At 39.0% G+C, this 25,758-nt stretch overlaps 1 protein-coding gene across 1 annotated transcript; it reads right to left on the bottom strand.

The window, feature by feature from the left end:
- Positions 1-86: 86 nt before the first annotated feature.
- On the bottom strand, positions 87-25,758 carry edf1 (endothelial differentiation-related factor 1). The gene is made up of 5 exons (XM_039762716.1): positions 25,530-25,758; positions 11,221-11,272; positions 5,515-5,675; positions 1,642-1,735; positions 87-295 (listed from the first exon to the last, which is right to left on the bottom strand). Exons 1-5 carry the CDS (start codon positions 25,605-25,607, stop codon positions 234-236), a joined length of 447 nt encoding a protein of 148 aa, XP_039618650.1. The 5' UTR covers positions 25,608-25,758; the 3' UTR covers positions 87-233.

Genomic DNA, 25,758 nt, shown 5'->3' with positions numbered 1-25,758 from the left:
CTGCAACAGTAAAATTCCTGAAAGCAGCAGATTATACTTCCCAAAAAGTCCATTCCTTACTGAAAATGTCTATTTTTTATGAGAGCAACAGGTATTATTAATGTTATTCAAAACATGTCTGAAACCCTCCAATATTCAGCTTGGCAATAACAGGATGTTTCTGGTTTTGACCAGGAAGGAAAAACCAGGTGAGATCAGCCCACTGCAGCAGAACTGACTTCGAGGCTTTGTGTTCATTTGGTTTTCAGTGTTGGTTCGAGGGGTTTTCCAATATCTTTTCCACGCAGTTTAAGGCCTAGAAGTAAAATTAGAAAACATATATATAAAAAGGTACACTTAATTTTCAAAGGTAAAAGTGTCCAGATTAATTCTCATGTTTCACATGTCAGTTTACAGGCTAGAATTAGAACAGAGTAAAAAAAAAAATATTTTAATTATATTTTGTCACAATGACTGTAATAGCACATCTTCTTATATAATATGCTACCGTGGTTGTCTGTTTGTCTGTCCAGGATTTTAAATCACCTGTAGCTTGCAAACAGTGTGACTTATTGACCTGAAATTCGGTACACATGTACTACATGGCATCTACTATCCGCTTTCAGGGTGATTGACCCCCAAGGTTATTCTTCTTTTTATTTTATTGGAGAATCAACTCTCGGCAGCGGCCAGCAGGGAGGCCATGTGGCGCATGTGTACGGGCGCCGTTCTCACCCCTACCACCTCTGCCGTCACTCTCACTAACATTTCATATCTTAAATCATTCTTGAGGCAGATTGAACATGTAAGTGCCAGCTTAAGTGAAAAATTAAGGAAAACATTAAGTAATTGCAACACAAACACTGACTTAATCAGTTTTAACGCAAAAACATGCCGACAAAAGAAGAGAAGAAGCGGGCCACGAGGGTGGAGAAAAGAAGAGCTGCTCAGGAAGCAGCAAGCGCATCAACCTCTGAGCAAATGAAAGCTAAACGTACAGAGAAAGAGGAGGAAAACGATGAAAGCTCAAGTCAAGTGTATTCAGTGCACTGTTACTGCTTTAGAAATATTTAAAGACGGACAAAGGAAAGAAAAATGTGCACAAATGTGAAACAATGCAAGCTAATGTTGATGCACTATTTATTCAGTGTATTGATGTAAATGTGCACATACATTAAAAAAGAAAGCAATACACAGGAAAATAAAAGCTCTAATCAAACTTCAAATGTAGCACATCATAAGCCTCTCTGTATCCCAAATGCAGGGTTTAAAAGAAATGCCTCATTCACACGGATAAATCTCTGCCTTACACAGCTTTAATCAAGAAGACAGAACCCTAAAATGGCTCCATGTTCTAAAATGTGATGGAAACAGAGAAAGAGCAACTGCATTCAAAACGCAGATGGCTTGGTCCAACAAAAAGAGAGACAACTGTAGGCCCAGTCAGTCAATTATTAAACACTAGTGAAAATAAGATTCCTAACTGAGAGGAAAAAGGAAAACTCAAATCTGTATATCTGGTAAACTATTACAATATTAAAAAATGTTATCACAATGTTCGTCTCTTTTAAAAACACGTTAACGTTTATAAACCTTGTGTTTAGTCTGGATTATATGGTGTATTACATCAATAATTTGATATAAAAGAACTGTTCAACTTACCAAGCGCCCTTTCGATCTTTCCCAGAACCTGATTGTTGGGAATTGCTTTACCACTTTCATAATCTGCAATGATCTGTGGCTTTTCATTAATTTTCTGTTAAAAGAAAAACAAAAATAAAAAGGTATCAAAACAAAGGATTTGGAATATACAACTTTACTAGTCACATTAGTAACAGTACATTTACACTAAAAATTATACAGTATAACTAGATATGCAATGAATAATACCCCATAATCCACCTCTGTTGCTGGAGCCTTTTTATATTCCACTAGCTGTACCCCATGGCTGCGCCCACATAGTAATGAAGCAGGACAAACTTTAAAAATCAATAAACTTTGTCACTGTATCTGATCGTGTTCAGCTCTGCTGAGAAAAGCACATGGCTGTGATATCTCTGGCAATCTGCAGCTACCCTCTAAAATACACGTAACTCTGATCTCTCCCTCTCAAAAACGTCAAATGTTACTCCTTAACAATCTGTAGATGATAATGTCTGCTGAAAAAACGGGCATCGCTAGCTAAGTGGAGGCAAGGTACACTCCAACACGCGGTGAGACGAAGACCGACTCGAACGGAGGCTGACAAGTGAATAAGGAAGGCCCCGCCCCCCCTGTTCTCAGCCCCACAGCCAATCCCTTGGATTTGCGTAAATACATCGGTACCACAAGCGAACTATGGTACTTAGCACGATGAGAGAAGTCGGAAAAATCAACCGGAAAGTTGAAGCAAATTCTAGAAAACAATCACATCTAAATCTGTTAAGTAATTAGGACAAGCAGACAGACATACAAACAGATGCGCTTGGACCAGAAAATTTTTAAAACCATTTCATAATGAGCACCTATGGGCCAAGGGTAACTTACAATTCAAATTTCAAGTCCCAAAAGTTCGGGAGATTTCATGATAAGCGAGTCAGTGGTATTGGGCTTTATTTTATATATGTGGACAAAATTGTTGGTACCCTTCAGTCAATGAAAGAAAAACTCAAAATGGTCACAGAAATAACTTTAATCTGACAAAAGTAATAGAAAATAAAAATTCTATGAAATTTAACCAATGAAAGTCAGACATTGATTTTCAACCATGCTTCAACAGAATTATTTAAAAAAATAAACTCATGAAACAGGCCTGGACAAAAATGATGGTACCCCTAGAAAAGACTGAAAATAATGTGACCAAAGGGACATGTTAATCCAAGGTGTGTCCACTAATTAGCATCACAGGTGTCTACAATCTTGTAATCAGTCAGTGGACCTATATATAGGGCTCCAGGTAGTCACTGTGTTGTTTGGTGACATGGTGTGTACCACACTCAACATGGACCAGAGGAAGCAAAGGAAAGAGTTGTCTCAGGAGATTAGAAAGAAAATTATAGACAAGCATGTCAAAGGTAAAGGCTATAAGACCATCTCAAGCAGCTTGATGTTCCTGTGACTACAGTTGCACATATTATTCAGAAATTTAAGATCCATCGGACTGTAGCCAACCTCCCTGGACGTGGCCGCAGGAGGAAAATTGATGACAAATCAAAGAGACGGATAATATGAATGGTAACAAAAGAGCCCAGAAAAACTTCTAAAGAGATCCAAGGTGAACTTCAAGCTCAAGGAACATCAGTGTCAGATCGCACCATCCGTCGTTGTTTGAGCCAAAGTGGACTTCATGGGAGACGACCAAGGAGGACACCATTGTTGAAAACAAATCATAAAAAAGCCAGACTGGAATTTGCCAAACTACATGTGGACAAGCCACAAAGATTCTGGGAGAATGTCCTATGGACAGATGAGACAAAAATTGAACTTTTTGCCAAGGCACATCAGCTCTATGTTCACAGACGGAAAAATGAAGCATATCAAGAAAAGAACACTGTCCCTTCTGTGAAACATGGAGGAGGCTCTGTTATGTTCTGGGGCTGCTTTGCTGCATCTGGCACAGGGTGTCTTGAATCTGTGCAGGGTACAATGAAATCTCAAGACTATCAAGGGATTCTAGAGAGAAATGTGCTGGCCAGTGTCAGAAAGCTTGGTCTCAGTCACAGGTCATGGGTCTTGCAACAGGACAATGACCCAAAACACACAGCTAAAAACACCCAAGAATGGCTAAGAGGAAAACATTGGACTATTCTAAAGTGGCCTTCTATGAGCCCTGACCTCAATCCTATTGAGCATCTTTGGAAAGAGCTGAAACATGCCGTCTGGAAAAGGCACCCTTCAAACCTGAGACAACTGGAGCAGTTTGCTCATGAGGAGTGGGCCAAAATACCTGCTGAGAAGTGCAGAAGTCTCATTGACAGTTACAGGAATCGTTTGATTGCAGTGATTGCCTCAAAAGGTTGTGCAACAAAATATTAAGTTAGGGGTACCAACATTTTTGACCAGGCCTGTTTCATGAGTTTATTTTTTTAAATAATTCTGTTGAAGCATGGTTGAAAATCAATGTCTGACTTTCATTGGTTAAATTTCATAGAATTTTTATTTATTATTACTTTTGTCAGATTAAAGTTATTTCTGTGACCATTTTGAGTTTCTTTCATTGACTGAAGGGTACCAACAATTTTGTCCACGTGTGTGTGTGTGTGTGTGTGTATATATACACACACACACACACAGACATATATACAGGCAGTCCCCAGATTACATACGAGATATGGACTGGAGGTTTGTACTTAAGTTGAATTTGTATGTACGCAAGTCGGAACAGGTACATTATTTTAATAAATGCTGTTGTTGAGTGACTGTAACCAAGTGCTCTGCCAATGAATGCTGGAGTTTCACCTCTCCCCGACCTTTTTATTTCTACTTTATTTTCAATGGTGATAGTTTTTCTCTTCTTTACTGTATCACCAGCACTTGCATCAGATTTGTGTTTTAGAGAAATTCTTGAAGGGTGAAGACAAAAGATTAAGATGAGCTCTTCTGCACAGCACTGTACACGCTATCACAGCAGGAAGGCACCAGTCGTCAACACGTCTGATGTACTGACAAGAGACAACTTCCTGCTATGTGCATAACACTACAAGCAGCCTTACTATCTAAAATGACTGGGGGGAGCGAGAGGGGGTTCATCACCAGTCCACCTCACAGTCACCTCCACTACATTATGCTGCCTGTAATGTCTGCCCACCGAGAACGAACACGGTGCAACCAAAGGCAAGTAGTGACTCGCCCAACCCCAATTCAACAGGCAGCCAACCGAGGCACACTACAATGCTACAATCATTCACCCTCAATGGCCTCCATTAATCCACAACCGGGTCAGCGCTTGCAGCATTACCAGCCATGTGTGCTGGGCAGGCAGTGAAACGCCCCCTCTACTCCATCCGGCCCGTGTCCAGTCAGGAGCAGTAGCTGCGGCAGTGTAGTGGGCAGGCAGCGAACAATTGTCCTCCACATGAGCGATAGCTGTGGCACCGGCGATTATGGACCACGGGTCACCACTTGCTGCCAGGAGCCGCCTGAGAGCAGTGAAATCGCCTCCCTCCAGCCACCGCTTGCAGCATCCCCGGGCCGAAAGATGACAGAGCAGCAGTCACTGAGGCGCATGCATCGCAGCGGTGACCTCGTTCGTAAGTCTATAACCTGGGGACTACCTGTATGTGTGTATATTACAAATACTGAAACAATGCAATTTCAAACATCAACAAATTATGACAACATACCTGGGATATAGCAATTTCTTTTCTATCGATAACAAACCAAAAAGGCTATTGCTGCTCTATTTCAAAATATACAGCTACAAAACATGGAGGATCGTCTGCTCTTATTAAATGCAGGTAGTGCGACATTTCTTCCTCAAGATTACACTGCAGTTTTCCTTCCTACTGGTGAGGTACAATTCACTTGGTGTCATTTACAGATTGATTTTCTACTCACTGTGGCAAGATCCTTCTGTGTCATTCCTTTACTTTGTCTTCCTTGCTGGATAACTTTCCCCACTTCCAAAGTAACTCTTTCATGGTGAAGTTCTTCAGTCTCCCTGTCAAGCTTGGCTGTGTTCTTGGTCACTACATGCTGTTTATTTTGTCCTGCCGCCCCTTAGCAACAACACAAATTGAAAACATTATACATTTGCATTTGACCTTTAAAAACAAAAATTAATAAAAAATACAATGTCAAAGATTTAACTTCTATTGGAATAAAAGAGTACAAATAAGAACTTCAATGAATAAAAACTAAAAGAACACAAGAGAATATGAAAAACATTCTCTGCAAACTGCCACAAGATAATTAAACACAGGCAGTGCTTAATGAAAGACCCTTAAGTGACAAGTCACACAATGTTTAAATTCATTTAAATGTAAGCACTTAAAACAGTGTAACAAAAATGATACACTTGAACACCATTCATTGAACTTTTCTTGGCATTACATACATCAACCACCACCATGAAGATAAAGGCAAAGCTTATGGGCCCTTGGACTGAATGCCATCATATGTTACTGGATTCAGGACTTACTGACTGGTAGGTCACAAACTTCGGGAGTGAACTGATGCCAGCCTCACTTTAAATACCAAAGCATGCCAAGGTTGTGTGCCCAGTCTACTGCTGCTTCCCTGTTCACATTGTGACTGTGATGACAAACATCAAATCTGTCATTTAGTTCATTGATGTAACAGTGGTAGTGGTTTCAGTTACCAAAGCGGACAAGTAAAGCCTATTGGGTGAGGTTAAATTTATCACCTACAAGTGCAAGCAAACAGTTTATTCCACAACATCAGTAGAACAAAGGAGATGATTGTGAAATTCAGGATAATTTGATGGAGTCATGCAAATAAGATCAGTGTGGGCTTTAATTTTTTTTGTTTTCACATAACTGATAAACTCTCATAGCTCATCAAAAGCACCTCCCTAGTACTACTATGAGTAAAGATCAAAACTGACTAAATGGCCAGGATTCAGATAACACCTTTGCTAGTACTTAAGGAACTTAGCAATTATATGTATAAACTGAAGACATTGCCTAAAGTTTTTTTTTTTTTACATAAACAATGCTTCCTCAATTCTATTAACCTAACAATTACCACAAAAAAGTACAATTGTAGTCAGATTAGGAAATTATACTGCAGCATCAAGAATAAGAAGAAATGTAAAAAAAACACACCTTTACAAAACAATGGTTAAGACTCGCTGTAAAGTACGGTACAGAACCAAGAGTTGCAAAAGTGTTAACAGATCAGAAAAAGGTTTATGTACATAAACAGCACAAGAGCATAAAGATTGCAGTGCAGAGCTGGGGTGCTAACCTATTCAAGACAGAAATCAAACAGGAGGTAAAAGTAGAGAGCATTAGAGACAAAATTCAGTCATCAAGCCTTAGGTGGTATAAGCAGGGCAGTTTAGTAAAACAGCCAGAACAAGAGAAAGACAGAGGATCAAAAAAACCAAAGAAAAGATGGATGGACTGCTTCAGGGAAGATATATAGGCCTGCACTTAGCAACAGGCAGAAACGCATGAGGAGCAGCAATAAGAGGACGTGAGGCCTAACAGGAAAATGAGAGGAAGGAGCAGCTTACATACCTAAGAGCTTCAAAGTTACAGAAAATGACTTCTACAAACACACCAAATTTAAAAGAGCTGCTATTTCATGCAAGGTCTTTAGTAGCGATTTTTAAAATGTGCCTATATGTACACTTTGATGAAAGTTCATTGCCATCTCATCTAGATTCAGCCTGTGCTCATTTACTGCAAGTCACCAGTTTATACATACACTTGGGTGCAATTTGTAGAAAAACAACATGAAGCCAAAAAGAAAAAGAAACAAACTAATACCGGGTTAGGCTTGTCATGCATCTGTACCAGAATCTAAGACATTCTGACTTAAATGCAAACAAAATGAGAAAAATAAGAAATGATGCAGTGCAGACATCTTAGCAGTGTTTGTAAATTACATTGATAAGTTAAATTAAAACAGAACAACATCAACAGACTTTAAGAACAAGACACTTATGACATATTTCAGCACAAATTCACCTCAGGACAAGTTGCTGAAGAAATATTTTTCATATACTCAATCTTTTTTTTTTTTTTTAATTTGTCCACCAAAAGGCATTCCAATAAAACATGCGTTAACACCATCTTTCAGTTTAGTCATTCTTTGTTAAAGAAATGTACTGTTAAATCACACCACATAATTTATGGGACATGGAACATTACTTTGTGTATCTATCAATATCATGGGGCAGCTGAATAAAACACAGAATCTAGAAAGCTACAGGTTTTTCCCAAAATTAGCATCTGATGCAGAACAGATCCTATTTGAGAAAAAAAATATTATAACACCAAATGATGGCTTATTTCTTCTTCTAGCATCTGGACTTCTAATATTGGCACATAAAAACGTAATCACATGGCATGCACTTTCTAATATTTAGGTGTGAACCTACCATTTACATACTTTTGTTCATTAAAAAAAAAAAAAAGCAGAATTTTAAAATAATTCAGTTTATCCTATAGAGAGTAAATGAGGAATTATGAGGCTGATATTTTTATTACAATAGATCTGTAATTAAAATGGGTGCCATAAACAAAAAGGATATTGTTGGTTAATGTAAGAGTCATTTGCTAGTTATTTAAGTTATATTAAATGTTTGCCTATACATTAGTGCAGTCTATGGGAGGTTCTTATAACCCCGACAAGCTGAACTGAACTGGTACATTCTAACTATTTCACAGGCAGATTAGTCTCAGTTAGTGACCTGCCTTGCTGTGGGTATGGCATGGAGGCCACGCGGTTTCAAACCGTGTCTTAACGTGCCCAATAGTATGTGACACGTGGGGTGTCCAAACTACTGCCCATGGTCCATTTATAATTGGCCCACAGCAATTTCTAAAAATACAATGAAATGTGGCCCACACCCAAAACTAATTCTTAACTGTATTGTACTTCTTAGGTTTAACACAAGGCGGGGCTACTGTCTTGATCAAGGCAGCATCTTCACAAATAAGTGCAACCAACGAACAGTTTTGCTACGGGTGACCAAAAATGGCAGAACCAAATAAACACACAACAGCAAGTGAATGCAGAAAATTTCAAACACGTTGGGAAAATTAATACTATTGCAGTGGTGAAAGAGTATAATGTGTGTGTCGACTAGGGAATATATTCCCAGGCGGATTCCCGGACATTTTTCATTCCCGGGAATGAAACTGCTGTAATTCCTGGGAAACCGGGAACGGCCAAGCTCACATATATAGTGTGTAAAGGTGTAAAAATCAATCAAGAAATAACAAGAGTTATAGTTGAAAATAATGACTACAAGTGGCACAGTTTTTTGGCCCACGGTGTAGTGTTTTACAGATTAATTTAGTCAACCAGTAGAAGTCGTCAGTCTCCCAGCTCCGACTAAGACCGAGTACAGTGGACTGGGAGGAGTCTGCACTCAGCAACTCACGAATGCCAGAACAGGGCAGACTTCATTGACGTCTGTCAGACAACAGCTTTGAACAGCAACTTGAAATTGCAATGCGTCAGTCTGTTGCATCCGCATTATCTGTGCCAAGAAACTTGTCATCACAGAATGATGACAAAAAACTGGATGCATCAGTAAAAGCTGAAATGGCAGTGTTTCAGAGCAACGGCAAGCGCAGGCATTTTTTAGAACAAGTGTATCAGTATTTGATCAGGTAGATCGCGTTGCATTCAAAAATATATATATATTTTTTTTTTTAAACGTTAGTCTATCATATATCCTCCCTAAGGCATTTGCCACTTGATTGACATACAGGGCGGCCAGTCTGAGATCTCTTTTCTAATAACACACTGGTCATACCATATGCACCCATACAATCAGATTGTGATTCAGACTACGAATGCCATGAATGTAATTACACCGATCTACATGCTGTCAAATAAACGAACCACACGCCGTGGCTTCGCCTCTGACGCTGATGTGCAGTGAGTGTGTACGCCTGATGAGCCCAGAATCAGGGCGAAACACGACTTTGCAACATTCTATGATCTGCTTCTTGCAACTGAAGAGGGCACCGTGGCGGATGTTTGCCGACACAAGCGTTACCTGGTAGGTAACCACCCATACAATCAGATTGCGATTCAGACTACGAATGCCATGAATGTAATTACCCCGATCAACATGCTGCCAAATAAACGAACCACACACCGTGGCGCAACTTAAAGGGCAAAACAGGTGTCGCGTACTCTTTGCATTATTTGACAGTAAAACTATGCAATATATATACAGCATTTTTAATGTAGGTAGATCATTTCGACCTGTTCATTTTAAAAGTAGCTCGCAAGCCGAAAAAGTTTGGGCACCCCTGAACTAGATACATGTACTTATATGACAGCATGAACTGCTTGTAGATAAGGTTAGTCTTTTATTGGTGTCAACATATTGCAGTAGTTTTATTAAAAATAAGTGTCGGTCATTCTAAAACCGTTCACATGTGAGATGCCCGTGCACTGTGTCATCCCCGGGAGCCCGGGATTGGATTCCCTAGTGTCAACACTACAAAACCAAACATCCGACCTACACATCCTGCCGAGCGAGAACAGAAAGTTAAGCAGATGGCAGCTAGTCTGCTAGCTCAACAACAGGATTTTTTTCCGTGCTAACAAAAACACAAAAAAATGCCACATTAGCCAGTTACGAGGTAGCGCAACTCACTGCCCATCACGGGAAACCTTACTCAGATACTCAGTGACTTCATAGAACAGTGCCTCACTAAAGTTGCAGGAATAATGTGCCTGGAGAAAATGAAGGAATTCAACAACATTCGCTTGTCCAGAAATGCAGTTGTGCAGCGAATTGAAGATTTGTCAGCTAACTCGAAACAACAAGTGTCAGATAAAAGCTTGTGCTTTTGATTTTTACTCGATTGAATGTGATGAGAGCACCTTGTAATACAATAAATGAAAATAATTACCAATATTTGATTTATTCTGCTAGCTTAATACACAGGAGTGAGGCAATATACCTCACCTCTAGTGGGTGGGCCAGCCCTTTGTATATTTCTCTGAATGTGGGCCCCAATGAAAAAAGTATGGACACCCCTGATGTAATGCAATGTGCTATAATGTATGTGCAGCGGCATTCATATAGAACATACAGAAGGCGAAGTAAAGCATCCTTTACCATAGAAAATAACTAAAGTTTAACAAAAAAAGGCTAAGTTTAGAGAAGAGACATTTTGTTTTGCTTTTTATTCTACGTGTGTAACAACCTTTATTCTTGTGTGGACAGTTTGCTTTGAATTTTCACTAAACCTTTTAAAAGGAACCTTTGGACTGAGAGATTTTTCATTTGGCCTGTGCTTCATCCTGCCTTACCTACCAGCAGCTACACTAAACATAACTTTGAAATAGTGTGCAAGCAAAATGATTAAGCAAAATGTTTATAATAAGAATTAGTCTTGGATTAATAAAATCCAATAGAGATCAAGGCCCTGCAGGACCAGCGTTTGACTCCCCTTGTCATATTTAAAATTTTCAAACTACTTTATTGGGGGGAAGTCAAAAATGGTGAACAACTATATTAATCTCAATAGACAGCAGCAGACTCTGCATTTCATAAAATTATTACTTTTCTTGGTGGTTCCTCTGTCAATGCAAGAAGCTTACATTTCTTTGTTGTTTCAACCTCCTCCCCTCTTCTCTGGGCTGCTGCAACTGCCTGGCAAACAACAAAGCAAAAAAAAAAAACAATGATTAACCATTCATGAATACTGCCCATTATAAACACCTGGTTTAATGATAATTTCTTAATCCTTTCTAGATAGGTTAATACGACATTGAACTTTAAAATCACAAAGACTGCTGCTTTAGTCTCCACCTCTGATTCATTGTGCCTCCCTGAGAAAGTCACTTATGCTGCCAGTAGGAGTATATAAACAACAAGGTTACAGTGTGCTGACCGCGCAAAGGCACATTCTATAAAGGTGCATCACGGCAAGGTACAAACAGATAAAAAGAAGATTTGCTACAACACTCATGCAGGGCTTTTCAATTTTCGAATCCACCTTTGGCAGCATCAGGACAATCATTGCATAACCTCAATTAGATTTATTTAAATCAAGCAGACAAACGTGATTACCAAAGCCACATTTGAATGTACCCAGGGCTGTTCCCAAATTAAATAAGCCTCCAATAACTGGCTTCTATTTTCTCAAACTGGCTGGGGGTATAATGGATAGATCTGTTTGTGGCTAGAGGAAGTGGAACAGATGAGTTATTATTCCCTTGGAAGATCAAAAACTAGTGCTCTAAAAAGAGAAGCCTGGTCTGACCTGCTGCCACTATTGGCACTGCTACCTACAGCACAACATTATCAAGGAGTTCCTTCTGCCCAACACAATACTATTTACTGCAAGGGTGAAATAAATAAATAAATAAATAAATAAATGCTATTCTAGGATAATACATTCAACTGTTAACTCAAGAGTAGTTGTTCTCAAACTCAGTCCTAGATACCCCCATAGGTTTTAATTGCATGCTAGCCATTATGGGGTGTATGGACTCTAAACCCGTAACATACCTAGGGTAGGAGTGTACGATATGCATCATCTACGGTAATATCTTAATTGTTTTAAGAATGTGCGAGCTGAAATTGAGTATGTCAGTCACTTTGCAAAAAAAAAAACAATCAAGAACAAGCCATTTGTGTCATGTTACATCATCAGTGTGAGCTTCTCCCAGTGTTCACTGTGAGAAGAGGAATTGTACTTGCAGAGTTTGAGCACTCAAATGTTTTCTGTTTCAGCCTGTTAATATTAAACATCTTCTTATATAATACGCTATCATGGCTGTCCGTTTGTCTGTCCAGGATTTTAAATCCCCTGTAGCTCGCAAACTGTTTGACCTATTGACCTGAAATTTGGTACACATGTACTACGTGATGTCTACTGTACACTTAAAGGATGATTGACCTCCAAGATTATTCCTCTTTTTATTTTTTTGTAGAATCAACTCTCAGCAGCGGCCAGCAGGGCGGCTGTGCGGCGCATGTGTAAGGGCGCCGTTCTCATTCCCTACCACCTTCGCCGTCACTTCCCCTTCCTCTTCATATCTTAAATCATTTTTGAGGTAGATTGAAGAATTAAGTGCCAGCTTAAGTGAAAAATTAAGTAAAACGTACTAAGTAATTGCAACACAAACACTGACTTAATTGGTTTTAACGTGAAAAGATGCCAACGAAAGAAGAGAAGAAGCGGGCTGCTAGGGTGGAGAAAAGAAGAGCTGTTCAAGAAGCAGCAAGCAGCAAGCGCATCAACCTCTGAGCAAACGAATGCTAAACGTAAAGAGTAAGAGTATCAAAACTATGAATGCTCAAGTCAAGTGGATTCACTGCACGTTATCGTGCAGTGCACCGTTACGGTTTAAAAGATAAAGGAGTTCAGTGTGGTTTCATTACCCCTTTGTTGCAGTTCACACGAGGCGGCACGCGAGTCACAATGTAGAAGTTATCAGGATTCAAAGCCAGAGCGCACTAGTACAGCTCATGTGGTGAACATAGGATAAAACAGAATAACAGGGGCAGTTTAAACTTCCCACTCAGAATGCATATGCACATTCACCATGGCTGCCACACGTTCGCAGCATTCATTTGACGTGTCCTCTGAGCATGACGCATGCACAAGCTGCAGTGCTAGCAAAAAATTGGGTGGTGCAGTGTGTTCAAGATGGAAGATGACCTTGGTGTCTGTTTACTATCAACATGTGACAGAAAGCCACTTTGCAGATCCTGCTTCCATGTTTGATGTAATGAAGCAAAATGTGGACAATACAAATGCATTTGTGGTGCTTTTATATTCAAGTGTCGTATGTTTCCCATAATAATGACGTGATACATTTTAAAGGTCTCATATACCATCTTCTGTGCCATCAATTTTTTTTTTGCACCATCACAGCAGCATCAGAATGTATGGCAGCGTATCTGAGCCACATCTGGCATCTACTGCCGATGGAAAAGCTACAGCTGTGGATTCCGAATGCAAAAAACTCGGAGACAGACTTGTGGCTCTGGAAGCAAAAGGAATATTAGAATCGAAGGTCTATCTGAGAATCGTGAAAGTCCAAATCCAGTGAAACTCGTAGCTGAACTATAAATCAGATATCGAGATAGCGGCAGGTTATCACATACGTGGATCAAATACCTCTAAACCTAGGTCTTTTAATTGTCTGCTTCGATAGATTACAATTTAAGCTTATGTAATGGCACTTCTCAGACAGAAACAAGAGATTATATTTGAAAATAACCACATTTGTATTTTCCCTGCTTTCTCACCCTCAACAGCTGCTAAACGTTCAGCTTTTTACAACATTAAACGGTGGTTACAGAAAGCCGATATCAGATACAGCCTCTTGTATCCTGATCAAACTGAAAGTGGATATTCAAGACAAATATTACATCTTCTCATCCACGGAGGAAGAAGTAAACGAATTAAAAAAGCTGATCCCGACACTTTTTTTGAAATATGATAGTGAGTCGCATCCAGTCATGGCAAGAAAGAAGATATTATCTGCTGTCTGATCCGCTTGCAGCGATACGGGTACCATAATTATACATCCTTTTCTCTTCTCTGCCACTTTTTGCTTATGTTTTAATTGCAATTACACATGTATGTGTGGTAGAAATTAAAAAAAAAAATCTACTTTAAATTATTCTAAAGGAGACTGTTTAACATCATACCCTTGGTTTATTGTTATTATTGCATTAGGGTTTACTATGCTTATTCTGGGCCACTTTTTAACACCATTCCCTGGGTTTACTGTCTTAATATTTCAAGACTGTTGAAGATTATATTTTATGCTTATAGTATTTACACTTTATCTGCAATAGATATCTCTTACTTTTTAATCCTCAAATGCCACTGCTGGGGGGCTTGTTTTGTTTTGGACATGCTCTGTCGCTAGGTATATCAGAGGACTGGGACTTTGTGAAGTGGGGTCCAGTCTCACGTTGGGAGGCAAAATAGGGGGGGGTGTGGGGATAGGGGAGAAAGAGAGCAAGCTATAGCTAATTTATCCTTTTAATTATAACTTCCAATGTAACAATAGGCTGCATGGCAATAACTCGTGGGAAAATTGGAAATTAAGGTTAAAGCTGTCTCACTTCCAGTTAAGACTACAAAACATTAAAAATTCAGAATCAATGTCTCCATGATGGGACAGTTAACTTTGTGAGCTGGAATGCTAAAGGCCTGAATCATGAACTAAAGAGAAAGAAAGTATTCTCTCACCTAACAGGCCCAAGCGTTAAAATACACATAGTATTTTTACAAGAGACCCACTAAGCAAGGATCAGTTACAGCTGCAAAAAGACTGGACTGGCCAAATGTTCCATTCCAGCTTTATAAAGAAAACTAGAGGTGTGGGAATTCTTATACATAGAACAGTCTCATTTGTAGCATCAGATGTAGTATCTGATCCTGAAGGGAGATGTTATTGTCATTGGCAACTTATTTAACAGTAAAGTGATTTAGATAGGTCTCCTGTCACGGGGGATGACATCTAACACTGCAAAGACAATTACAAAGTTTTTAACTGATCACAACTTATCAGACCCTAGGAGGTTTCTAAACCCAAATTCAAGAACATATTCCTTCTACTCACCAGTACATCATTGCTACTTAAGAACTGATTATTTCTTTATAGATAATTTCTTGCCTACGATTAAATTTTGCAAGTATAACACTATTGTTATTTCCAACCATGCCACTCTGATCTTGGAGCTAAAATCATTATGCCCCACATACTCATCTCACAGATGGCGTCTTAACCCACTTCTATTAGCAGACGAGAATCGTACAGAATTTATACCCAAAAAAATCAGTTTCTTCCTAGAGACAAATACATCCTTACAGGTCTCTGCAGGAATACTCTGGGAAACTCTAAAGGCCTTCTTAAGAGGTCAGATTATTCCATATCTTTCCCACAGAAATAAATTAGAAACCAAGAAGGTATCAGAGCTAACCAGCGAAATTACTAGAATAGATGAAGAACATGCCAGGTGTCCAAGTGAGGCTCTTCATAGGAAGAGACAGGCTCTGCATTCAGAGCTCACCCTCTTAACAACCAAAGAAACTGAACTACTCATTTTTAAATCAAAACATCATTATTATGAACACGGAGAGAAAGCTAATAAGCTCTTAGCCCAACAAATCCACAAGCAAGAAGTTCACAATGCAATCCCACCACTCACCAACACGAATGCAGATCAAATCATTGACCATAAAAATGCACACATTTAGAGACTACTATAAATCCTTATATTCTACTGAGTTCAAAGAAGACAACATACAATCAAATGCATTTCTGGATACATTACAGATACTTTACATGTAAAGTACTTTACATTACAGATACTGCACATTACTGGATACAAATAGATACTTTTATTGCAGAGGAATGGGATAAACCTCTGGCGCTATCAGAATCACTAGATGCTATAAAGTCACTTCAGAGCGGGAAAGCAGCAGGCCCTGATGGCTACTCTTGAATTTTATGAGAAATTCTCCACTCAGCTAGCTCTCCTCTTACAGTATTAGCAACATTTACAGAAGCTAGAGATAATCAAATTCTACCTCAAACTTTTTGCCAAGCATTAATCACCATCTTTTGTAAACAAAGTAAGGACTTATTACAATGTGCATCATACAGACCAATTTCACTTGTGAATAATGATATTAAGATACTCTCCAAGGTACTAGCTAGAAGGATGGAGAAAGTGCTGCCTTCAGTAATATCACAAGGTCAAACTGGATTTATTAAAGGCCAACACTTAGCTTCCAATCTCCGACGCCCGTTTAATGTAATACAGTATATTCACCTGCAAAGTCAACACCCTGGAGATATTATCGCTGGATGCAGAAAAAACATTGGACACGATTGAATGGAAATACCTTTTCACTACATTAGAGAAATTTGGGTTCGGCCCAAACATTTGTGCATGGATCAAACTACTGTATATCAATCCAGAAGCTTCAGTTTGTATTAACAACAATTGTTCAGACTACTTTAAACTAAATCATGGTATCCAGACGGATGTCCCTTGTCACCACTGCTATTTGCAATCGCCATTGAACCACTTATCAGAGAAGGACTTCAACAGAAAATTTCTCTATATGCAGATGATATGGTTTGGTATATATCAGACCCACAAAATTCTGTGCCTGCAGTCTTAACAGCACTTATAGAATTTCAAAAGATCTCTGGTCTCAGAATTAATTTGAATAAAAGGGTGTTCTTTCCAGTGAATTCTCAAGCATACAATATTAGATTGGAAACCTTCCCTTTTATTACTGCAGATCAGTTTAAATACCTAGAGGTAAATATCACAAGTAAACATAAAACTCTTTATGAACAAAATTTTGCCGTCTGTATGGAAAAAATTAAGCGAGACTTGCATAGATGGTCAACCCTTCAACTCACTCTAGCTGGAAGAATTAACTCTGTTAAGATGAATATCCTTCCTAAGCTTCTCTTTATTTCAAAACATTCCAATATACATGAATAAATCATTCTTTAAGCAATTAGATTCAACCATAACCTCATTTATTTGGAATTTAAACCATCCACGTACCCAAAGAGCGACTCGATAAGGACCTAAGGCAGAAGGTGGCATGGCTCAACCTAACTTTCAGTTTTATTACTGGGCAGCAAACATACTGTACAAGCTATAAAAACCTGGACACAAATAGATGAACATACACAGTCTTGGTCCGCAACAGAAATAAAATCCTGCAGTACTTCTTTATATTCCCTGCTTTGTGCCCCAATAAATGCAAGTTATCGCCAATATACTAATAAACCAATTGTGCTCCACTCACTCAGAATATGGAACCAATGTAGAAAGCATTTTAAGATGGAGAAGCTTTTATCTGTTGCACCTCTGCATGAGAACCATCTTTTTCAACACTCACAAACATATGCAGTCTTTAATATCTGGAAAACATTTGGACTTAAATTACTTAGGGATCTTTATATAGGCAACATCTTTGCACCCTATGAACAATTACATTCCAAATTTAATTTTCCAGCAATACATTTTTTTCACTATCTTCAAATTACAAACTTTGTTAAACAGAACCTGCCAAATTTTCCTCATCTCGCACCTTCCTCAATGCTGGAAAAAATATTGCTCAGTTTCTCAAACTTAGACACCATTTCTGCAATGTATAAAATTATTTTACAGTCCCTCCCTTTCAAATATCCAAGGACAATGGGAAAAGGATCTCTCATTCAACATATCAGAAAAGGAGTGGAAGGTAGCAATGTAGAAAATTCACTCGAGCTCGGGTAACTGATATTTTATATTATTTGAAATTGGAAAAAATCAAATTCTCAGTTAGATGATCTGTGCAGAACTTTTTCAAAACCTGGCAGGATCTAATCAATAATATTTTAGAATAAGCTCTTAAAGCACTGAGGAAGTAGATTCTCTTACCATTACTTATTCTAATATTCATTTATCTTTTGTCGCCTATTAATCTCATCAATTTTTTTATTTTTACTAGCTTTATGTTTTATTCAGCTGGCCATGCTCTCTTTCTCAGGGGTGGGGGTTGATTTGTTTTAAATCCTATTTTTTGTAAATCTTGATCTATTTGTATGGAATGATTACAAGAAAATCAATACATTTTAAAAAAAAAAGCCAAAATTTCCACTTTAATCACAAAATATACATTTTCACAAACACAGCACTGTACATTCTGTTGCAATTGTGAAGGTGCAAAAAAATAAAAAATAAGACAGCACAGAAGATGGTACGTGAGACTTTTAAAATGTATTGTGTCATTACAATGGGGGAATATGGGTATAGAAAAGAATCACACCCTTCGAAACATTCCCATTTTTTGTTGCTTTACAGCCTTGAGAACACACAAACCAATATTTTTCCAGCTTTACTTACTCAATTCAATCTATAACATCCAAGTGAAAGATATCACAGCTACAGTCCCAAAGAATTATAAAAAAAAAAAGACATACCGAGATTAATAAAGGATCACCCCCCTCCTAAACTCAATCAGGTGTAAGTAACCACCATTTCCATTTCAGACCATATCTACTGGCTTCCTTCCACCTGTGATCAACTGTAATCAGTGTGATTAGTGAAGCATAAAACCAGCTGTTCCTGGAGCATTCATTGCCTTGCTTTGTAGTGCAACTGACAACAAACAACTGACTATGGGTGGCAAGCCACTTTCAAAAGATCTCAGGTATAGAGTTGTGGACAGACATAAGGAATGAGCTGGATACAAAAAAAAAAAAATCTTAAAGGCTTTATCAATCCCAAAGAGCACAGTAAAGTCATAATAAAGAAGTGGCAAGTGTTTGGTACTACCAGGACCCTACCTGGATCCGGCCGTCCCTCCAAACTGGATGGAAGAGCAAGGAGGAAACTGGTAAGAGAGGCTAACAAGAGGCCAATGATCACTTTGAAGGAGTTACAGGATTTTACGGCAAAGAGTGGTCACTGTGTGCCATGTGACAATTTCATAAGCACTCCACAATTATGACTTGGTCGGGAGGGTTACAAGGAAAAAGCCACTTCTCAAGAAAGGCCACATTAAGGCTCATTTGAGCTTTGCCAGAATGCACCTTGAAGATTCTGATGCCAACTGGAAAAAGGTCTTATGGTCAGATAAGACCAAAATCCAATTATTTGTCCTCAATACAAAATGGTACACCTGGTGAAAAACCAATGCATCTCACCATCCACAACAGGACCACACCTACAGTAAAGCATGGAGGAGGCAGCATCCTGTTGTGCAGGCGTTTCTCTGCCGCAGGGCCTAGGGCTCTTGTTAGGGTAGAAGGAAAAATGGATGGGGCAAAATACTGTCAAATTATTGAGGAAAACCTGCTACCCTCTGCCAGAAAGTTGAAGATGGGCAGAATGTTCACCTTTCAACACGACAACGACCCGAAGCACACAGTAAAATTGACCACAAAGTGGCTGAAGGAGAAAAAAAGTGAATGTCCTTGTGTGGCCCAGTCAGAGCCCAGACTTAAATCCCATTGAAAATCTGTGGAAAGATTTGAAGACAGCAGACCACCAACACTCACCATCCAATTTGACCAAACTTGAACAGTTCTGTAAAGAAGAGTGGTCAAATATTGCTCAATCTAGATGTGCAAAGCTGAGAGAGACGTATCCCAACAGACTCAAGGCTGTCATTTAAGCAAAAGATAGTTCAACAAAATATTGACAATGGCTGGTGATCCTTTATTAATCTATTATTATTCTTGTTTTTGATTTTTTATCATTTTTCTGAACTTATAGCTGTGATATCTTTCACTTGGATATTATAGGTTGCACTGAGTAAGTAAAGCAGGGAAGACATTTTGTGTGTGTGTGTTTTCATTTAAGGCTGTAAAGCAAATGGGAATATTTCAAATGAAGTGATTCTTTTCTATACCCACTGTATATAAAAGCTCCATGAATGCATTTGTATGTCGGCATTTTGCTTCGCTACATCAAACCATTCAAACATTGAAGCAGGCACATTAATCCCGTAGGATCCTCAAAGCAGCTTTCTGTCAAATGTACATAGTAAACAGAGATTCTGACGATACATTCCAAATTTTATCACACTGCCCCCCCTCCTGACTTTCTGCTGGGACTGCAACTCGCACACGCATTGCGTTAATTTCTGAGGACCTGCTCAGAAGACACATTAAATGAACGCTAGGAACACATGGCAGCCATGATGCGCGCGCGTATGTGTTCTGAGCGTAAAGTATAAACGAGCCCTTAATCGCTACGTGCTCTCCCCCTGAACAGACAGCAGCGGCAAGCAGCAATTGCCACACAAACACATTACATTTATGATATTCCAGCTCTCTACACAATTAGAACCTTTAGATTTATACTGGATATCACTTTCATGATGAAATGCATTAAAGTATGTATGTTACATTTTAAAGATAAATTGTTAAGTTTATTTAAATGATACGGTTTATAATTAAACGAGGGGCAGCATGGTGGCGGAGTAGTAGCGCTGTCGCCTCGCTGCAGGGAGTCCCCTCCCTGGTGTTCCCGGCCTGCATTCTGCATGTTTTCCTGGTGGGTTTCCTTCCAAAGGCATGCAGGTTTGGGAATATCATGATGCTAAAACACACACACACTGTAGACAGACAGTGTACAACTTGGCGTTTCCTCAGTAGAATTTTACTATTTTTTTTTATTACTTTGTGCAATATTAGACAGAACTTGAAATTAGTAGTATGTTTAAAAACGTTATAGGTTTGGGTTTTTTGTATATTTGTGCAATACATGACAGAACTTTGCAAATGCTATAGTTTACTTTTTTCTGTGTAGTATTTGACAGAACTTTGGATTTTTACACTATAGTACAGCATGTTAGATTTTTATTATTCCTTGCATGCTGCACAATTCACCTTACAGAAGAGCAGTTTATGTTTATCCAGACTGTAGTGTCCATGCCCTGTAGGTCAATTATAATTAGTATTTTATTCCCTTTGGATTCATATCTTGTAAAATGTTCTCATTATAGTAGTTTTGTTGTTCTTTTGTGTAAACCTTGTAGGTCACTCTGAAATAGTTTACTCATACTTGCACTGTTTGATCTCCGTAATACTTTGACTGATGATTTGAATGTTTCTAGGACCCATTTTACTTAACTTGTTGTTTACATTGATCTCATTAGTAAGCTACAAGTAATATCTTTTTAACAAGATAGCTATATCAATTCTAAACAAATTTCTAAAGAATACGAAATATTGTCTAATTATCGTCAAAGTACCAAAAAATGTTGAGATAACTTTTTGCCAAGAATGCACACTCCTACAGTACATCAGGGTTAAATCATTTCTTCTCTTCACACTACTTCAAATTTAGCAAACTACTTTTAAATCCTCTGGAAGTGTGAAACAAGCCTTTGTTCAACCATTGAGAACCACAAGGACACCACAAACTATCATAAAGGGTAAGGCCAGCTGTACAGCAAAGCCTTCTTTTTTCAGTACATAGTGCAATTAAATATTTCATACTGACTACTCAAATTCTTCACGTTTTATACTTTCACCCATTTAAAACACAAAGAGTGCATATATTTTTAAAGGAATATCTTAACTATGACACAACTTGTTTTACTCGGTTCATGGAATTGAGAAATGAAAAGTGGAATATGCTGAACAATAGGTGAACACATTTAGGATAATGTAATGCTAATGGTGGAGTTCATTTGAAAATAATTACTTAAGACAAGGCAAATAAAACTATGGCGACCGTTTTTTTTCTTTTGACTACTTCATTTCTTATCTTGGGGCCTTTCAAAAATCATCATTCCCTTACACCGCATTCGTTATAAAGAATAAAATTACTTTTCTCAGCCTGTCATTAAGATTTTACATTGGCAGTGATATGCACTCACTAAGCAAATTATACGATGTTGTAAACATTCCTTTGAGATCAGGGTCCATGTTGGTGCGACTGACTCATTTGTAAGATGCACATTCATGCCGTGTATCACCCGTTTTACCAATTTCAAATGGTGTTCTACTGAATTCATACCTAGGGGGTCCCCATTTATAAAACTTGTGTATGTGCAAAATGAGGCTCAAAATGTGCTCATGTAACTTTCAAGGTAAACATTATAATTTATGAATTTATGAAAGAAAGCTTGACTGGGAAACATGCGGCTATTTACAGCAATTCTGATCCATGTGTATGCAACATTTTGAAGAAACTAGAAAGTGTGACACCCATGAACAAGAAGGGAAATGGAGCCGATCAGGTAAATGCCATCTCAAATGCATAATTGATATGACCAAACCACTATTTTTATGTATGCTGACATGACAAACATATAACATCTCAGAATTGATAAATATGATGCACAAACTGTATTTTAAATGCCTTTTAAAGGGGGTCTTTTCTGCATATTTGCATTGAAGAACTTATTTTTTACCTAAATCAGCTACTTGTTGTCAGTTCTCAGGGAACTGGCCAGCACATACGGAATATCTCGGGCAGCCTTAAGCTCCATCATGCCTACTGTTCTAGATGCCATTAACTGACTGGGAAGGCACTGCATCCAGTTTTGGTATGGTGTGGGTACACATACGTAAAACAGAATGTGTTTTTGCTAACAATACAAGACAGATTTTCAGCAGTGCCTGGCTCCCCAAATGTAATGCTACATGCATACTGCAATAGGGGAACCTAGCAAGATTGAAGCTGCTTTTATTAACTGTAAAAAAGTTACATTCCAATAATGCTTGAATCACCTGTGATGCCAAGATGAGACTGAGAAATGCTGCGTCTCTGTGGCTGGGGTCAAATTTATCTTGAAGCAAAGTAGCTTTGATAGACTTAATGGTGCTGTACATGGTGGCTGACTTTGTAGGTAAGGTAACTGGCTGAACCCTCAGTAATTTAAACAGCCTGTACTATTCATTGTAACAGCAATCACGTCATTACATGTGCCAGGTATTAGCAGCTACCCACTCAGACTTTTGCACCTTATACCTTCCCCTACCCACAAACTTCAGGAGAGGTAATACAATGTCAAGATGGGGAGCACAGCCAGACACTCCTAAATGCAGGGTCTTGATGTGTCAGAAAGGAGCTGCTCTAACAGCCAATGAAGTGCTGCAGAATAGTGACTGCATACACAAGTGGTGGATTAGCATACTCCATATATGGAGGTTTCAGTGGCACATTTCTACAGTGTAATTGTGATTTACAAAGGGTAAACTGCATAAAAATGTGCATACACCAGGTTTTATTGATCCGATTTTTTTTTTCTGTACACATTTGGCACGAGCATATTTTCACAGTCGAATCCACACAGTTTTATAAATGAGGCCCCTGGTTACTGGAAGGCCACTGAAGAACACTTAACATCATGAAATCAGTTTGAGACCAATTTTGCTTTGTGACATGATGCATTATAATGACAGAAGTTGCCACTAGAAGAAGTGTACATTGTGGCCATTAAGGGATGTACATGGTTAGAAACATTACGGAGATAGGCTGCGGCTGATTGATTGCTATTAAAAGGCCCAAAGTGTGCCAAGAAAACATTGCCTCCCACCCATTCACACCACTACTCTGGACCGCTGACACAGGGCAGGCTGGAGGCATAGTTTCAGGCTGCTAACACCGAAGTCTGAGCCTATCATTTTGTGTGCTACCGAGATTCATCAGATCAGAATACAGGTTTCCAATCTTCAACTGTCCAAGTTTAGCAAGCCTATGCCCAAAGCAGCCTCATCTCATTAACCCGGCGTTTCTGTCTGCAACCAATGGTTTTTTTTTTTGTCTTTCAGGACATTGAGTAAACGTCTGTTCTGTTATGTGTGAAAATCCCAGCAGATCAGCAGTTAAGAGAAATACCCAAACAAGTCTGACTGGGACCAATAATCATGACACAGTCAAATATACAGCAATCACAATTCTTTCTCCATTCTGGAGATCATGTGACAATTAACGGAAGGTCCTGACCTACATCTGCAGAATTGTATGCATTGTGCTTTTGCCACTTGCTTAGCCAAATAAGCAACTATATGGATAAGCAGACAAACAGGTTTTGTTAATTTGCTCAGTGAGTGTGTATCAGTAATTTTCCCTGTTTCAAAACACATGCATTGCATTTTTTGTAATGTGTTCCACTTTCTTCTTTTATGAGTATCCATGTCAGAACATACTGGAATGTAAAAAAAAAAAAAAGTTAGCTGTTTATACAACCATCCACCTCTTTCTCTAGACAGTAAATATATATATATATATATATATATATATATATATATATATATATATATATATATATATATAGCTGTCTGAGCTCCGCTCATTAAGGGAATATCCTCTTCATGGGTGACTGTATGCTAACGATTTTCTTTTACACGTGCTCGGATTAAAACGTTTAAGAACCCCTGCTCAATACTCAAAAGAAAAATAAAATCTCGTGAGGCCAAGGACCATGAGACTGGGTCGATTCTCTCTGGATTGACTTTCTCCTCTCTGTGAACACGTGGAGCTCATGTAAGGCTAAACTCCGACTGGCGGCTCTCAATTTCACCAGCCTGGACGCGTTTCCTTCGATGGGTGGTTATCCAGTTGCTTTCTACGTATTCCGAGGGGCCATTCCGGCCCTAGACTTTTAAAAATGTGCCTCGGGTGGCGTTAAATACTTATAAAACGCACTTCGCGTGTTTTGGATTGTAATTTTTGGGGCTGGTTTCTAACCGCCCCCCCCCAAGATACGTCGTCTTGGAATATCCTAATCGATCCGGCATCTTGAGTCGCACTGCATATAATTAACGACAACGAGTTTACACCCGTTTCGCCTCCGAGGTTAAGCAGCGTTACCGACAACTCAACTGCAGAAATAAAAAAAGCTAACAGTAAGAAGAAGAAAAAAGTTTTAATACCTGCACAAACTCGTAAACTAGATTCCAGCAAGGCGAAAAGTCACCGTTCTTAGCACCATCTGAACAGGAAAAGGGTGCGTTTTAGAGCCATGCTAAATGATGAACGTTAAAACACTGAAGAACCTTTACCCATGCACTGTGCTTCTAACAAACCACTTTTAAACGCGGATTAACATTCAACGCTATTCACCTTCTTACGATGGAAACAGGAAGGGCAATGTTAGCGTGCACTGCTCTCCCGACCAAACCGAAAGCGGACCGCTCGGCTCTGTAATCCGATCTTTGGCCAGACGCCGTGCTTGCCTTCTCCACGCGCCCCACAAAAGTCGCCTCTTTCCCGTTTGTCTTACTAAACCACAGCTCGCGCCGTCGTTCCATCTGAAAGAAAATACGACGGTAACCTACGACGGAAAACTCGTTCACAACGTGGACTTGCCGGCCTCCATAGGCGCGAGTCCAGCTGCTGAAGCCCCTGGCCTAGAAGCAGAGAGCACCACCTTCTCCCGTTTCTTTCACTATTTTCATGTTACCTGTCTCGATTTGGCCTGCGCCGAGGTCGGGCCCTTCTTCCTTAGCACGGTTACGGTATCCCAATCGCTTTCTGCCATTATTAACTTTATTTTTGAGGTCACTTCTGACAATCAAGGTCGTAGCCCTTCAACTCGTCAATTCCAACCCTTTAAAACTTGTCCACAACAACACGTCTACTGTCGACTTCTTCCAAACAGACTTGTGTCTGACGCAACCACCGCGACAACG

This window comes from Polypterus senegalus, chromosome 9, assembly GCF_016835505.1.
Source record: "Polypterus senegalus isolate Bchr_013 chromosome 9, ASM1683550v1, whole genome shotgun sequence".
Taxonomy (NCBI): Eukaryota; Metazoa; Chordata; class Cladistia; order Polypteriformes; family Polypteridae; genus Polypterus; species Polypterus senegalus.
Note: the sequence above shows the minus strand (reverse complement) of the source record. Positions and strands in the feature narration are given on the sequence as shown.